A 17192-nucleotide genomic window follows, 5' to 3' on the forward strand; every position below is an offset into this window, starting at 1 on the left:
CTTAAATATGATAATTCCGATTTACGTAATATTTCTTGATGGGATTTACATTTAGGGAACATTTTGACAACACGCCGCTGCATTTCGACACACCAATGTACGATTTCTTGCGCCATCTTGGGATGACGTGGCCCTCTCAGTTTCAAGAGTTGCCAACTAAGACCATTAAAGTATGTGATAAAGAAAAACCTTTACTGAAGTAACTTTGTTTTTTAAAATGTTAAAGTTAATTTAAATATGAGAAGGAATTTTTTGAAATCCTGTATATTGAGTTGACGAGAACTATAACAATAATAAAAATAAAATGATAGGAAAAGAAAATGCCCTTTCTAATTTTCATTGCAAAATATAATGTTTGTCGCTGAAGAGACAAATTCATCGTATTTCTTTACGATTAGTTGTATTTTTTGCTGCGGTTTTCTAACATGGACTACTCATACCCTCAAGAAACAGGAGATAAAAGTACTAGGAGTTTGGATAAGGAATAGTAATGTTTTGGAGAAATGAATCTTATATAATGCTATTTACTACATAAAGTTTTTAAGGGGTACGAATACTGATCATCAGAATTTCGAGTATTCGAACACATCAACTCGAAATTTTCAGACTCAAACTCCATGAATTTAAATTTCAGATTTCACAATATTAAATTTTCAGGAAGTCGAACTGAATGATTTTAGCAAAAGAAACTTATCATATAACTTAAAATGTATGATTAAGTCGAACACGTTTCAAATGTCGCCAGAATTATTCTTTTCAAATTTCTTTTTGACAATGCTTAATGAGGTAACACATTATTCTGGTATTTCGATTAAAATTACTCAAGTAAGGCTGTTTCATTTAATATAATAATTTCATTGTAACTTAAATAATAATATTAGTAAGAAACATAACAGAAAATTGCTGAAGATTCACTAAAAATTAATAGGGCTCTTCAGTGAAACAACGCAGAAATACTGAGTTTGTTAACTCTAAAGTATGACCTCTAACATCAATAACTTTGTATGTTTGAATGTACTCACATTCTCTCAGCCTATGTAAAAGTAATGTATTATTTCTTTTTTCAACAGCTGGGTCCATTATTGGTTCCTTTCTTGCAGTCTACTTCAAGCAACGTGGTCTTGCCTTGTCAGAACTCTCAACAATATTTATGATAGCACCCTTCGCCCAATTTCTAGGAACAGCAGTATCTGGAATAATAGCGGACAAATTGGGCAGATCCAAGCCCGTTCTAGTAGGAAATCTCATAATCACCCTGCTAGCTGTTGCTGGCATGCTGTTGATGCCAAGAATGAATCCTGAGAGTTGTAATCCACAGCCGTTAAATCTCAAGTGCCATTATCTAGAATTCGACAGACTAATTGCAAGATCTGCCTGCGACATCGAAGAAGATATCATCGAAGTCTCATCTTGCAGCGTTCAGTGTCCCGAAAATGTTACTCAATACTGCTTTGGACGAAATCTGATTTGCGAAATTTTGGCGAGGAATCAAGAATTTGGAAATTTTTCATTGTCGATTCACGTGAATGGGACTTTCAAAATAAAAAATAAATGTTTTTATAATGTTCACTCTTTGACACACAAAAATAGAACTTATTCATGGTGCAATGTGCCACATAAAATGTATTGCAGAATAAACTGTTCATATTTTGCAGAAGAAAAATGTAATCGGGAAGGAGGATCAAGATGGAAACTGTTGATTGCGAACGTGGTGCTGTTCATACTTTTTCTCACTACATTTACTACCTGCTACCGCATTTTCGACGTTACTGCAATGTCTTTGGTGAAACAATATAATTCCGATTTTGGTCATGAGCGTTTCTTTTCCATTCTTGGTGTTTTGATATTTTCTCCTCTTGCTGGGTACATTGTAGATGCAAACACTTCTCCAGGTGAGGAAAAGCACTATGCATCCGCATTTTACTGTTTCATCGGAATGTGCATAATAGTTTTAGCAATTATTTACAAGTTAAAAGTGCAAATCATTCCACCGGGTAAAAATATGTGGAGGAAAACCTTGAATCTATTAAAAAATGCCGATGTTATTTCATTTATTTGTGTTCTTTTCGTTCTTGGTACTACATGGAACTTTACAAAGAATTTTACCAACTGGTTCCTTACAGAGCTTAATACACCAGGTGTTTTATTCGGTCTGATTCCAGCAGTGAGTGGCCTGTATGGACTTCCATTCCTAATGACTTCTAAATGGTGGGTTCAGAAAATTGGTTCTCCCAACATATTCATATTAGCACTTTTAGCATACGTTTGTAGCGCAATAGGATATTCATTACTGTTTGACCCCTGGTACTCCCTGTGTTTAGAAGTAACCTCAATTTTTACTTATCACCTCTTGTGGGTTGCTGTAATCTTGCATAGTCACGAAATTGCGCCCGAAGGTCTGACGGCGACTGTTATTTCTACAGCTGGAGGTATCCATTACAGTATAGGTATGTATCCCAGCGATTCTAAAAAATTAAAGTGTTTTACCTTTATTCATTAAACTTTATATTCTTTGCTTTCAAACCACATAAAATTCAATTCAACAGCAATATCACAAAATATTTAAAAATAACATATCTTTAGAATTTCCGAGAGACAGTCTTGCGCGTTTGGGGATATATATTTTTTTTTTCCGGTGCAGTGTTGCTTTGAAATAGTTGAGAAAATCCTGTAAAGTTTTAAGAAATGTGAAATAGATAATAAAATAAATTCGAAATTCAAAATTCGGGCTTTCAGATGTCCATGTCCGGTTAAAAGATTACGTTATTCAAAATTTGATGGCTCTAGGTATCGTAGTTTTTTCACAACGCGAGGAACATACCTACATTCCTGCACATTCTCTTTTATTTAATTTTTTTTAATAACGCAGGGCGATAATATTTGGTAGCAACAGTTTGAAAAGTGATTCAAAGCAAAATCCCGTTTCGAGACTAATAACCCTTTTGAGCTAAAGCTCCTTTGGCCTAACAATGATATTATACTAGCGTAAATGTCATAAAAATTCCATGTCAAAAGTAACCGTCATAGTTCCTCCTTCTATAACAAATGTAGACTTTTTTCCTACATTAAAAGGGCGAAGCATAGCAATCGGCCTCGAAATCTTAAAAAAAAAAAAAAAAAAAAAAAAAAAAAAAAAAAAAAAAAAGTACATTCACAAATCTAAAATTGTATTTTCGACTAATTTTATATATTACATTGGCATACATCTCTTCTACATAATTAACATAATACTTATTCAGAAGTCAAACAACACAAATCAGCATTATATTTACAAAATTTTCACAGGACTAGTTTCGATGGTTTTACCGAACCACCATCCTCAGCTGCAAAACCGCAAATGAACAACATAGGAAATAATGATTAGATAAGATAAGAAAGACTGGACAAGAATAAGCAAGTGGCGCCCGTAATACTTGTCTAACATAATACTTGTCTTGATAGTGGGTTTAGAAATACTTTATAAACATTTAAATGTTGCACTTAATTATTAACAAAGGAGACTGTCTTATCAGGTGCATACAAACATTTTTCGGTCGTCTCACAATTAACTGGACACGTCTTAGGACACAGTGATCTCAAATATTATTCATTTTGAGTACAACTGTTATTATCATTATTATAGAATGTTAGTACTACCACTGACCAATAATTTTGAACCCTATGGAGTTTTCCTCAGAATTTTCCCATGATTACTTCGATGGAAAATTAGTTAGAATCGAGAAAATACAGTACATACATAAATCATCTAAATGATGGTTTCCTTTCTTTTCGCCAGGACAGCTGGCGTACTGGGTTAGGTGCTCTTCAGCCTGTTGAATCTCGTCGATGGAATTTGTTTTTTAAAAAAATGAGCTTGGTACTGTGTTCTCCGAGTATTGGTAACATTTAGAGCTTAGTGCTGTGTCCTCCGGGAGCTGATTATATTTACAGCTTAGCGCTTCGCGTATTGACTACTTCAAGTGAGGAATACTGAAAGAAGGACCAGAACATGGATAGAAAGGGCATGGTGGGGACTGGGGTGGTGGGAAAAGTTTTCACTATTATGTTACATGTTAGGCATACAAACATAATAAGGACAGAGTATAGACACAGGTACAGATGTAAAGATGAAATCTGAACAAATATATTACAAATCATGAAATCGATTTTTGCATTTTTAAGTATTTGCTCTTTTGCATTTACTGTTTGAAGAAATGAGACTTATCTCAAAATTATGTTTTAATTTTTCCATAGGCAAAGGTTCAGGTAGCTTGATTGGTGGACTAATAATGGATTCCTTTGGAGGTAGGATTGCATATCGAGTCATAGCCATTATTTGCCTGATTTCTTCAGTAATATACGGAATTTACCTTTACGCACGTCGCATTTGTTTCACAGAAAATCATGACATTAAAAATAGAGGTAAGTTTTGTTTCTCAGTTAGTAAAAAATTAGATTTCTAATTTGATTCTTTTGCAAATATGTCACATCTACGCATGATTTTTTCTTCTAGTTTCATACATCAGTATTGAAACCGAATTATTCCAATAACAATTATTCAGCTTCCGATCAGCTAGACAGAGCATTGTGGTAAAAAGTTATATTTTCCATAAAAGCGTTTTTGAGCAATTAAATAATCATCTTCCATTTCAATTGAATTAATCAGTTAGAAATTATGAAAACTTAACATTTTCTTAAATAAAAAAATTTTCTTTAATTCAGTATCAGTTCCTTCATATTCTAATGAAAGAAAGAATAAATATCATGTGAAAGATGTGCGTCGGTAGAAATTTTTAATTTGATTTATACGAGAGAAAGTTAAGGGAAAAACTATAAACTGCTATGGAAAAACAAGAAATCATTACTGGTATCATTGTGGGAGTTAAAGCAACAAGAATCCTGTTAATATTATGCCGATTCTTGTTACTTTAACTCCTCCAACAATCGTTATTCGGCCTTTTTTTTAGTTCAAATGATCATTACAGGCAATTTCAAAAGATATTAACACTATCATAATTCGTACACGCTCAATGAGCAACGGCATTGCTGCCCTAAGACACTTTTGAGTCGACGTGCGGCCTGAGGCCTGATATTGTCCCAATGGAACAATACGGTGTCACTCATAAGGCCTGAACATTTTCAGGGAACTGATGCAATGTTTTCCAAAGTTGAAATATTACACCATAGCGGGATGCAGCAATTACATTTCCTCTACAATTTGCTTCTGAAGATAGATTAGCAATATAAAAAACGCATCACAACCCATTATTCTTCAAATGCGCACTTTTTTAGCGTGATAGCCAGTTTCATACTACCATAATATGCTTTCACTGATCAGTAGTGATGCACAACCGGTGGAATATGATAGTATGACTTCTAGTTTATCCTTTATAGAGTCTGGTTTCCTGGTGGCATAAACTCACAAGGTCTAGAAAGACTGTACAGGAATTATTCTCAGGTATTTAACAGTAAGCAGGCAAAGTCAGAAGAAGGGTATAAATAGCCCTTTTATTCGATCACAAAGAATTGACAGTCTACCCCACTTGGGTTTACATAAGCCAACAACACTTAATATAAAACAAGTAATGTTGCTTAGTCAGTACAAGTAATGTTGCTAAAGAAGCTTAACATAAAACAAGTAATGTTGAATTTTAAATAAAATGTAATTTAGACTAGCGTAACGGCTCAACTAACGCTCACAGGATAATGTAAACGCGCAGGAAGGCTCTGGCTCGTAGAAGTCGGCGGAACAAGCTTAGCGGCTAGAAGCACTCAGCGCCACAGAATCAAACCGCTATTTAGTCACGGTTACAACGGGGCCTCAAGCAGGCAAAACACGCTCTAAAATCAACTTGCGAAACCTTCGTTTAAATGGCACTTCTTTCTCCCCTAATATGAATAAACTCGCGCTAATTTGTATACTGGCATAGAAAGCATGGGTGAAAAGGAGAGTGAAAAGAAAAATTTAATTAAAAATTAACTATTAGTCAAAATAAATAAATAAATCCTCACACCTTCATAAAAATATTTTGTTACAAGATGCAAAAGTATTGTAAGCAAGAAAGGGTTTGTTCAGTTCTATATAATTATAAGGGTCTTTGTTTTCATTCTCTTAACGAGAATAATTTTACCTGTTAAAGCATACGCAAAAGAATTATAAAAATGTTATACATCTATTCATAAAATTGTATCATACACGATATTCAGGATAATTTGTTGTGTTTTTCTTTCAAATAGCACGTTTAATGACAATGATGATGAATTTAACACTAACAAAGATTTATAATAATAGCAATTTCAAAACTTTGTTTTCCAAATTTCAGGTTCGAGATATACAATTTGTATAAAGTGAAGAAAAGCTGCACCGTAAAATCAATATTATCTTTTATTCTTTACTCTGAGGAGAAATATGAGACGACGAAACATGTACATTTAATATTTCTACATAAAAGTATATTATAATTTAATTTGAGAGAATGGAAAGAAAACATGTTTATCTGAGGAAATTAAATAATCTTACACTAGTCTGGGTGAGAGAAAAACTATTTAAAATTGCTTCACATATTTTACATTGGCATACTAAAGTGATTATAATGTTTAATTATATTCATATACGTAACAATGCATGTGTATTGATATATATTACAGTGCTTACTTTAAAACAGTTTTTACCAAATAATTTTAACCGTATTAGAATCTCAAAGGGATTATTTAAACATTAAAAATTCTATGCAAATACTTATATACAGGAAACTTAATCTCTTGAATCTCAATATTTAGCTTTTAGCGCTTTTCTCCTCGCAATATTCAACTGAAGTTCAATGGTTTAATAATTTATGTTAATTATCTGCACTCAGGGCAAAATTGGGCTTTCGCATAGGTTAGAGCATGACACGTGCGTTTTGCGCAATGGACATACGTTGGAAATCAATTATGTAATGTTATTTAATGGTTAATCGTGTTTCAGACAGTAATCAGTATTCTTTAGTTATGACTCAAAGGTCTCATTTAAATGAAAAGCAAAAATGGAAGAGCATTGGTAGGCTTGATGGAAAAAAACATAAATGGAGGTCAGGCAAGATCTGAATACTGCTCAAAATGATGCTGAAGAGCTTAAAACAGCCCTTGAAGCAGTAATTTTGTAGTAAGCAGCCTGGGCAAGGGCGGGCAAGAGAAACAACTGCATTCAAAGAACTGGCTCAAAGACAGCATCTTGTAACTATATGAGAATAGTTTTAAATTTTCAGGCTGAGCCGTTCTGATGCTGCACGAAGGCTTCGCGAGTTTGGTACATATTTATGTGAGGAAAACCAATGGTTTGTGTCCTTTTCATTTCATCTTCCAGAGAAGCCTGTTTAGAGTGGTATCATTTTCATGTTCAGTGGAATGAACGGAAACCTGTACTGTTTGCTGACCAGCCTTGAACTTTGATTTTAGCCTTGTGCTGTTCTGGAAAGAGAGAGGGACACAGAAATTGCCTTTCCTTGTGCATGAATTCGTTTCCATGGAAAGGGTTTTATAGCCTGGGATAGAATTATGAAAAAATGGCAACACCGGACGACCGCTAAAAACAATTAGTATTTCTGAGAACAAAAATAATTGCAGATATTTAACATCAGGGGTATCATTTCCATTTAATGTGGCTTCTTGTTAATTAGTAAATAAATGTTCAATAAATACTAAACGTTTGACAGGTATAGACTGCAATTTAATGTCAGACAAATTTTTGGCAGTGGCAAATATATATAGTCGGAATTAAACGTGTTTTCTAGCTTGCTTCTTAGACATTCTGAAAATTTTAAATAGATATTTTTGATATAATAAATATTTATATATCATATTATAAGTAGTTAATAATCCATTAACACTTCATCACATACATTTTAATACTTTGCTTTTTTCAGTTATTAAATTTAATATGAATAAATTTATTTTTCAGATATAGATGAAAATCTGGAATATGAAGAAAAGTTGAAAGACATCTACGCTCTAGAAAATAAAATTGTACAAAGTTTGTAAAAACTTTGCTGCTTCAAATTTCCTAAAGGAATGTTATTTATTGAAATATTTTTAAATATCATAATTTTTATGATAAAAACTTTTGTATATTGTACTACAGCATGATAACGTTGTAAAGTCCTGTACTGACTCGGATAGTGTATTATAATATAAGTATATTCTAAGTTATATATTGAGTTTTGCTACAAAATAAAAAATTTCTTCATTTGCCGAAGCAACTGTTTTGTAAAACTATGTGCATATATATGTTACAGATAGCGTTTTATTAGAAAGGGGCTTAAGAAAATTGTATGATATATCACAAATTATTTCTGCCCAACTATCATTTAAGTTTCGTTGTTTGGTTCAAATCTTCTGTTTGTTCAAATTCTCGAAAAGGTGCAGTGCAAGAAAAGCTTATTAAAATATGGCTGTCAGTGGGCACCTGTCCACTCCCTGTACGTACGTCGAAAGGTATCCTTCAGAAGAAAGATATGAAGTGATATCCTTCGAAATAGCACAGTTTGTAGTGTAATATAAACGGAAATAAATCATCAATCTGTGTGATGTCGCAATTTGTGAAAGGGATGTTTGAGGGAAGAACCGTGGGTTTCCTTTATCAAAAACTGTTTTCTGCTATATCTTAATCAAGATATTTGTCAGATTTCTTCCTTCTTGATCTACTGCTCTTTTTGTTAATATGTTTTTATGGAAGTCAACATTTTCTGGCAGTTTAAGTTAGTTAAAAAAACATGACAACCAGTCTATGGCAGGTGTAAAAAGAGATATTTCACAAGTGCTTCCAGGTGTGATAAGGTGGCATAAAGGTTCTTTGTCTAGGATGAGTTTTCAGAGTGGAATAATTTTCATATCCGCAGTGAAATCCTGTGCTTTTGTTAACGATTCCGGTTGCAGCCTCGAAGGTCGCTCCAGTGGACAAAGAAGTAAAAAAAGTCTTTTCATCAGGGTCAGGAGATGGACACTTTGTTAGGTATGAGTGAAAAAAATCTTCCTTCCCCTTGAACGTTCAGCGCAAGTAAACACAGAGAGATATATAAGGTGGTTTCCTGAGAAGAGAATGCAGCCTCGAAGATCGCTCCAGTGGACAAAGAAGTAAAAAAAGTCTTTTCATCAGGGTCAGGAGATGGACACTTTGTTAGGTATGAGTGAAAAAATCTTCCTTCCCCTTGAACGTTCAGCGCAAGTAAACACAGAGAGATATATAAGGTGGTTTCCTGAGAAGAGACAACAACTTTCCTGTTGGGAGCTATGGGCATGTTGGCCTGCTAGAACGATCATTCCTCGTGTATGATGCGATAGAGCATTTTTCCTGCAACAAAATTCTGAAATTACGGGACTAAATGTATCCAAGTCCCATACTGTCAATAATTGCAACTATTAATGTTTTATTTTATTATATCCATGTTATTGTTAGAACTTGAGTCTCCCTTCATTACAACCCGGGTTTGTGTGGCGGTTTCGGCCACTACACCACACAAGAAACTCAGGAGTGCTGGAGTGTGTCTGTACACTAAAATGAATATTACTTGGAAGGGAATAGATAATAATTTTTTGCACTTTAAACAGAACTGCTCTTCATGAACTAATCTATGATAACGCAACTTAGCCAATCTTATATGATATATTAAAAAAACGCGTTTATATATTTTCAAAATCTTTCCCTATTTCTTCGTGCTGTTCTCCCCCCCCCCCATACACATCGATCTGTTTTCGTTTAAAAAAATCACAGAGTTGCACAAACTTGGCATTGCGCAGGGGCTATCTACTAAACTTATTTCATCATTGCTACCTTTAGCGATGTTTCGGCAAAATACTATATATTCCTTCAGACTGTAAGGTCTCGCAGATTTCATAGGTGGCAAATTTCTCTTTATTTTAAAATTGAATTAAGTAAAAAATATAACGATTTGCCTATAAAAACTGTTGAAACTTGAAGTGCAACTAAAAATGCATAATGTTATGAATTCTGCATTCACGTGATATTTTAGAGTTTCTTAGTCGTGGTACATTGTTAGAACTTAACAGAGAGCTGACTGGAGAAAATGATGCAATCACTTTTTTAGTCGAAACCAAGATGATTGTAAGAGAGACGTAGTTTGATGTCAGCTGCGTAGTAGATGAAATGATAAAGTTCCAGACAGATGTGTCAAGTTAAACATATAAGCATCTCTTCGCTCAACCGCATTCTTCCATTGTTCTAAAATATCGGGTTAGTCCAAAAGTTCGTGCGCATTAAGAGTATACGTGGAATTCACTATGACACATTCACTAAAACAATACAATTTTGAACTTGTTGAAACTTGTCATCGTTTGACTAACATATTATTCAGTTCATCACCAACTTTCGTAAATATCGAACGCATTTTAGTACCCATAGAAGATGAATATAGATAATTAGTACAAACGTGCTGTTCTACATTTTTTATTTTCGTGTGGTGAATCTGCTAGGTTTGCAGAGATAAAAATTAATAGTGAACATGATGAATGGTTTAAAAAATTTAAGGTTGGGAAAAGCAGCATTGATGATGAACCCCGTGCAGGACGTGTTCAACTGTTAGAACCAAATCAAACGATTAATTCAGAAGTTTACAGTGAACAACTTTGCCGTCTAAACTCAGAATTGATTAAAAAACGCTCACGATTGGTGAATATCAAGAAAGTGTTGTTTCATCATGATAACGCTAGACCACATACGGCTCGAACAACGATGCATAAAATTAGTGAATTTAATTGGGAGCTTTTGCCACATCCTGCTTACTCCCCAGATATTGCCCAAGTGATTTTCACTTATTACGTGCATTACAAAATTTTTTACCGGGAAAAAAATTAAATTCTAAACAGGATGTGCAAAATTAACTCTCAAGTTTTTTTGCATCAACACCAGAGTCTTTCTACAGCAATGGCATAAAAAAGCTGCCTGTAAGATAGCGAGACCTAGTAGATGATGGAAGAAAATATATAATTGATTAAAATGTTAAACTGTGTTTTTTTATATTATTTAAAAATTTACCAGAAGATGCGCACGAATTTATGGACTGACCAAATATAACTGCGTATACAAAATTGTGGTGGGCGTTTAGCCCGTCTAGTACTGTATGAATTAAGAAAAAATGTATTTCTAAAAAATTATTCCTGTTAAAAAAATGAAGTTTTAACTGTGAATCTAGTTGTCATTTTTTCCCCAGTCTTCATCTATGCAGTCTTCTCGGCCATGATTAAAAAGGGAATTGGTGCATTCCCTACTCAGGTTCTCCTAATATTAAGTTTTCTAAAACGAAGTAAATAATCCCATACATGTAAATCATTTAAGTTAATTACATATAAACTGCAGTAAATTATTACATATAAACTGTAGTATCTCATGCATAGCGAAGTCTGAAAGGCTTTAGAATGTCAAGAATAGCCGAAAAATTAAGGGTACAGGTATAAATCTAATACTGAGATAAATGGCTATCTGGACCAATCGGTGAGAAGTTGTCTAAAGACGCCAAGTTGGCGTCATTTTTGTCTGTGTAACTGTGTAATTGTACTTGATGATCAACGTGTAACTGTAATTGTATCCAACACTATGTACCGTGTATGCCTTCCAGCAATTTGGAGAAAACTAACTACTGGAAATTTCTGTTACGAACCGTACGCATGTAATGATGAAAATGGCGACTTTGCTTGACTGATGGATTGTTATGAGCATGATTGCCAGAGTTTGGCACATTCTGAAAATTGGCGATTTCTTTAAGGTGGTTGCGACAATGTGTAAGTACGGAAATAAAAGAAAATATGTGGGGAAAAAAAAAACATTTCGGCAATGTTTACATTTTTACAGTCGGTGAATATTTATCGCAGGATGTTTCTGTTTTTTCCAAAGGTGGCAACAGAGTTCAGCACCTCTTCACTAAAGAAATAATACTTCTCAGCATAGTTGCACCTCTTCCGGCGGCGCAGTGACACAGATCTTGGTATATGCATCTTGGATTTGTATCATAATTGTGTTTAGGCTTTCCGCTATATCGGCTTTTACCTGTAATTCGTGAATGCTCTTGGCAGATGGCGGTAATTTTAAAAAAAATTTAAAAAAATAAATAAAGAAAAAATGGCTGCGGCACAGAAGTCGGTGAAATTTCTGATCTGTTCCAACTGAGATATGATTTATTCTCAGCAGGCGAAAATGAGAAGGCACGGTATGCTGGCGCCATCTAATGGCATGAAATAGTACAAAATCCATGAAATTTTGAAGTTTCGCAGTAATACGACGTAGGAGAAGAATTCAGAATGTGAAGTCATGAAAATCATAATCAGTGGCGACTCGTAATGAGCACTGTTTAACTGCAGCACCCCCTATTTACACTTATTATAATTTTTAATATTGAATATAGTGTGCGCTTTAGTCTTTAATTCTTTCTTTATACTTTTACAATACATAATACTTAAGCTTAATGTCAGTAGCCATCTCCCAGTTGTAAAAAAGGCACGAAAGTCTTTGGAACTGCGCGCTTCAACACAGAAAGCAGCACGCCGAGCCAGAGAGAGAGAGAGAAAGCACTGTCGCTCTTGCAGTGCCGAAATTCTTGCGTGTTGTTGGGAACGTGATTTCTTTTTACTCCGCGCGTGTCGTATTCCTCCACAAAGTGGAACTTCATCATACGGACCATAGACAGAGTTCATGAAAATTTGCAACCTTTAAAAAATTGCCTTACTGAAATTCAATCAACATCAAATGCAGATCAAACTATTGCAAAAGCGACAGCAATTTTAAATTATCTAAATGATAATAATTTCTAGTTTTGGTTAGAGCTTTTTTATCAGATTATGCCTCATGTTGAAATAATATACAACTAAATGCAGTGCAGAGAAATTAGTGTGTTTAAAGTTAAATTTCCAAACTGCTATTTTAGAATTTAGAAACTCAAAGTACTGCGATAATTTTTAAAAGACACTGATGACAGAAGCTAAGGAAATATGGGATTTTATACTATATATTGGTATAATGCACAGATATTCTTCTACTAAACACTTAGCAGCTGCTAAATTGTTTAACAAGAAATGCTTCGCTAGTTTTAGGAATGAACATCCTACAGAAGAAATAATACTTACCACTGAAGCATATCCAATGATTGACAAAGAAAAGCTTGAAACTGAACTAAAAGTATTCTATTGCAGGTCTGATATCCATGGATATTGCAAATTAATTGAGCTACTGAAATTTATCTTCGAAAATAATCTAGATGATGTTCTTAGTGAAATTACGAAACTGATAAAAATTCTCTTGAGAGTTCCCATGACTACATCAGAGGCAGAACGCTGCTTTTCAACATTGAAAAGAATGAAAACTTTTCTAAGAAGCACTAGGAATTCGGAAAGACTAAATGCCCTTGCATTGCTTTCAATAAAGAAAAATTTCCTCAGTTGTCATCCAGAGATCAAGGAGAAAATTATTGATCTTTTCGCGCAAATTAAAGCAAGAAGAATGGATTTCATTTTTAAATAAATAAATATAGATTGAACTGTAACAGTTTAGGTTAAAGTAATTAAGAAATGTTTAATTTTTTTCTAGTAAGCTTTCAGGGTGTTTCAAAATAAATTTTCTTTCTATACATGTTTGCTTCCTTTTACATAATTTTAAAACAAAGGTTAAACGTTTTTAGAACATCCCCCCCACTGATCATAATCTTGAAACTGAATACAAATTTTGAAGTAAACCTTAGGAAAAACATAAAATACGATGAAAGTAAACAAAATATAGTATTCAAGAATACAAAAGCACGGCCGGATTTAGACTTAAGAAGGCGCTAAGCTGTGTGAAATAGGGGACCCTTTGTAAATCCAGATATTATATGTCATTGCCAAATATGATTTTCGAATACCTAGATTGTTTTTGGGCGTCTCCAAGAAAGCGAGGGGCCTAAGCTATAGCTTGTGTAGCTTACACATAAATCCTGCACTGGTGCTATGTACACTCAGATTAATACACTTATTGACTCAGACGTCACATAACAGTGAATTATTCGAACCTTTTTGAACACATATTCTACCGTTGGGTCATAGTCTGCAAGTTTAATAACATGGTCAAAGGTTGAAAACATAATTTCGTGAAAACGTTAAGTAAGCTTGAAAGAATAAAATATTGTTCATGTGGCATTTCAAAATCTTCATGTAGTTCCTAGTTTCTGATAAATCAATGGCGTATTTCTTATTGATCTTAGAACCTTATTCCGATGAACGATTAATTTTTCTGTCGGTTTTTAAAGCTGTAACCCATACAGATATCACATAGAAAAGTTCAGGTCTTATTAAATTGAGATAAAGTTCTTTTGACGGTAAAATTTAGATGTTTCTCTCGATGAGATTGTATATAGCCGTAAAGACTGCATTGGCTTTGCTTAGCGCATAGTTCATTTATTCTTTAAAATTCAGTTACACATCTAAGATAACGCCAAAATATCAAGTTGAATTTACAAATATTTTTAATACTGCCTCTAAATTCGGATGTGATCGAAATGAATTATGTTCACGAATTACTTTAAAGGATCTAAACCTGTAGATGTCTCAACACCCGGAGTTGTTGAAAATGAAATCTAGATAATTTTTGTATTATATTTATGCAGCATTTATATCATTCAAATGTTTACTAAGTGCTAAATTTAATTCTGTTGCCTTTAAATTACCTAACTTCAATGCCATTAGTTTTTCACCAGAAAGAAACTGAAAGTATTGCATCTGATTTCCGTAGCTTCATTTCAGTTTTAAGATAAAATTATAAGGTTATTTTCTCTCTCCTTGCTGCATGCTTTCGTGGTGTAATGGTGAGCACACTCGGCGAGTAATCTAGAGGTCCAGGTTTGAGTCCTGGTGAGGGCATTGATCATTTTTCACGTCTCTCAGCATCAAAACTTATAATGTCTGTACAAAATAACTAACATTTCTTTAAATTTGTTTGTAGGAGAATAGTTTTCTTACCATTAGATTCTTCACAACCTGATATAATAATCTTTCTTTCTTTCTTCTTTTCAAATTCTATTCAGATATTTAACTCTAAAGCTAAATTTTTACATTTCTCAAAAATACTTTCAGAAATATTAAAGAAAGGTATATTCCCTCTATTAAGCATATGGCTTCAAATGTAATTATAGTTTTTGACTCCAAGGCTTTATTTGGTTTCTCTGTTAACTGAAATATTAAATTCTGTGCATATAATACGTAAAAAAGTTTTAAATGATTTGTTTCAAAAAGCTGTTATTTTCACCACTATGGCAGGTACCTACAAGCGGTCGTGCGGTGCGGTAGAAGTTTGTGAGCGCTAGTCATTCGTCCTACGCTCATTTCTAGACGAACGGCCTGCTTACATAGGCGGTTTCGTGGTTTTCACCATATGTAATGTGGATACTAGCCAGTTTTCCTTAGGAAGTCCTGCACCATGGTATTCCTTCTTCTCGCACAGGCAGGCTTTCCTGTATTCATGTAAATCAAACCTCTGTAATGTAATGATTTATAGTCTTGGTGCCATATCTTCTAATAACTAATGTTCTTCAATTATTTGCAGATCTATTCTTTAACAGCGTTTGCTTTTGAAGTCCGTAGCATATACGAGTATCTTTGAATGTTATTTTAAGACGTATGTAAATCCATCCCATTAGTTCATAAGATACAATAAGAAAAACTTATAGATCCTCTGTACAATTTAAAACATATATATATATATATATTAACACGTTTGAATTGACATTTTTGTGAACTAAATTTAAATTATCAGTCGAATAAAAATTGGTCACTTCTTTACTAAGCTACTAAGACACTAAGCTGTTTTTGCTGGGTTTCTACTACACTGCTGCAGTACTTTCCAGTAGCAATGAGAGAACTCCCTAGTGATCTGGCTTTGTGGAGAACTCAAGTGACTCTTTTACTAAATAATGGCTTGTACAGCTTTATACAGTCCAGCCATACTGGTCCCACTATCATATCCTTAAGATAGAACTTGAATGTCTAAGCCATATTATGCAACTCACAAACAATTTCGTTCGCTAAACTATCAGGAATTTTCTCTCTTATTTCTATAAAATCGCTAAAGCTTCCTTCAGTTGGGTATGTGTTCGTTTCTTATGTGACATTATGATGCAATTGTTCGTGATGCGAAACATGTGGTGCACAATCAAAAATGAAGGAAAAATATTTCGCTTTTTATTTTTCAGAAAGCAATTTCAAATCTGCTACCTCAACCGTGGTGAAATTTTCTTTACATAAGAAATTGTCTTAGTTTAATTATCTTCATAAATGAAGAACGAAATGGAAAGATCCACGTTACAAAAGCTTTTTATTGACAATATTTGCTTTGAAAACAACACCGTTATAAAAGATAAAAACAACAAAATTTTATTTATTAGTGTCTAACAGGCCCTTGCATCTTTCTTCAGAAAATTATTTAGCGTGTGTCTTTTTATAACGGAAAATATCCTGTTGTATGTTTTCATTGGTGGCTGAAGTTCTATTAAAAGCAATGAATTTTACAGGTATTTCATTTTCTTTTTCTTTATACTTAATAGACCAACAAAATAATCCCTTTCAGTACGATTAAGAAAAATTTGCAACTTTCATTTTAAAAGACACTCCTGACTCCGAAACTTTTACTCAGCAACTAGTAGATAATAATTTTAGTAGTTACTTTGTAGAAACATTAGGTGCTTTTGGAAAGCAGAAGAGATGAAAAATGAGCAATGCCCTCGCCGGGACTCGTACCACGGACCTCTCGAATACGCCCCGAGCCTGGTGACCACTACACCACGAAGACATGCTAAGAAGGCCGGAGAAATATCTTATAACTTAGCATAATACATACTAAATAATAAATAGCAATCTGATTGTTTTTTCATTAATGTTCGTTTCCCAGAAGTGGCAGCGTGAGCAATACTGGCTGCTTATCTTAGTACTGTCCATGACGAACGGGTTGACTGTATATAATTTTTAGATATTCCCATGCGTAACTTGAATACAAAACTGTTCGCTTGGAGTATCCATCACGAAAGCATCCCTCGTAAAGCAGATATTTACAATAATTGATTAATCAATGAAACAGTCTTTAACACTCGCACACCTTTTGTCAGTTAGATAAATTTTCATTGCAAGAAAGACTTCTTTGAGCTCGAGCAAATCTTTTTTGTCAGCTAACTCTAATTTAAACATGGCTAATAGATCGACTGTCATAT

At 33.9% G+C, this 17192-nt stretch overlaps 1 protein-coding gene and 1 long non-coding RNA gene across 4 annotated transcripts in view; one reads left to right on the top strand and one right to left on the bottom strand.

Moving 5' to 3' along the window:
* The window catches only part of LOC146998263 (uncharacterized), a 39960-nt gene extending 31748 nt beyond the window's left edge, over nucleotides 1–8212 (top strand). For all 3 annotated transcript variants that reach the window (XM_085813825.1, XM_085813826.1, XM_085813827.1), the window contains 3 exons: nucleotides 1071–2447; nucleotides 4234–4401; nucleotides 7919–8212. In XM_085813825.1, coding sequence (XP_085669951.1) covers nucleotides 1071–2447; nucleotides 4234–4401; nucleotides 7919–7998 — 1625 coding nt within the window. In that variant the 3' untranslated portion in view covers nucleotides 7999–8212. The remainder of the gene's footprint in view (nucleotides 1–1070; nucleotides 2448–4233; nucleotides 4402–7918) is intronic.
* LOC146998262 (uncharacterized) overlaps nucleotides 1–17192 on the bottom strand; it is a 215735-nt gene that overhangs the window by 96485 nt on the left and 102058 nt on the right. The window lies entirely within an intron of this gene.

Source organism: Stegodyphus dumicola, chromosome 3 (assembly GCF_044657685.1).
Source record: "Stegodyphus dumicola isolate Sdum_Otavi_A_Nest chromosome 3, ASM4465768v1".
Classification (NCBI taxonomy): Eukaryota; Metazoa; Arthropoda; class Arachnida; order Araneae; family Eresidae; genus Stegodyphus; species Stegodyphus dumicola.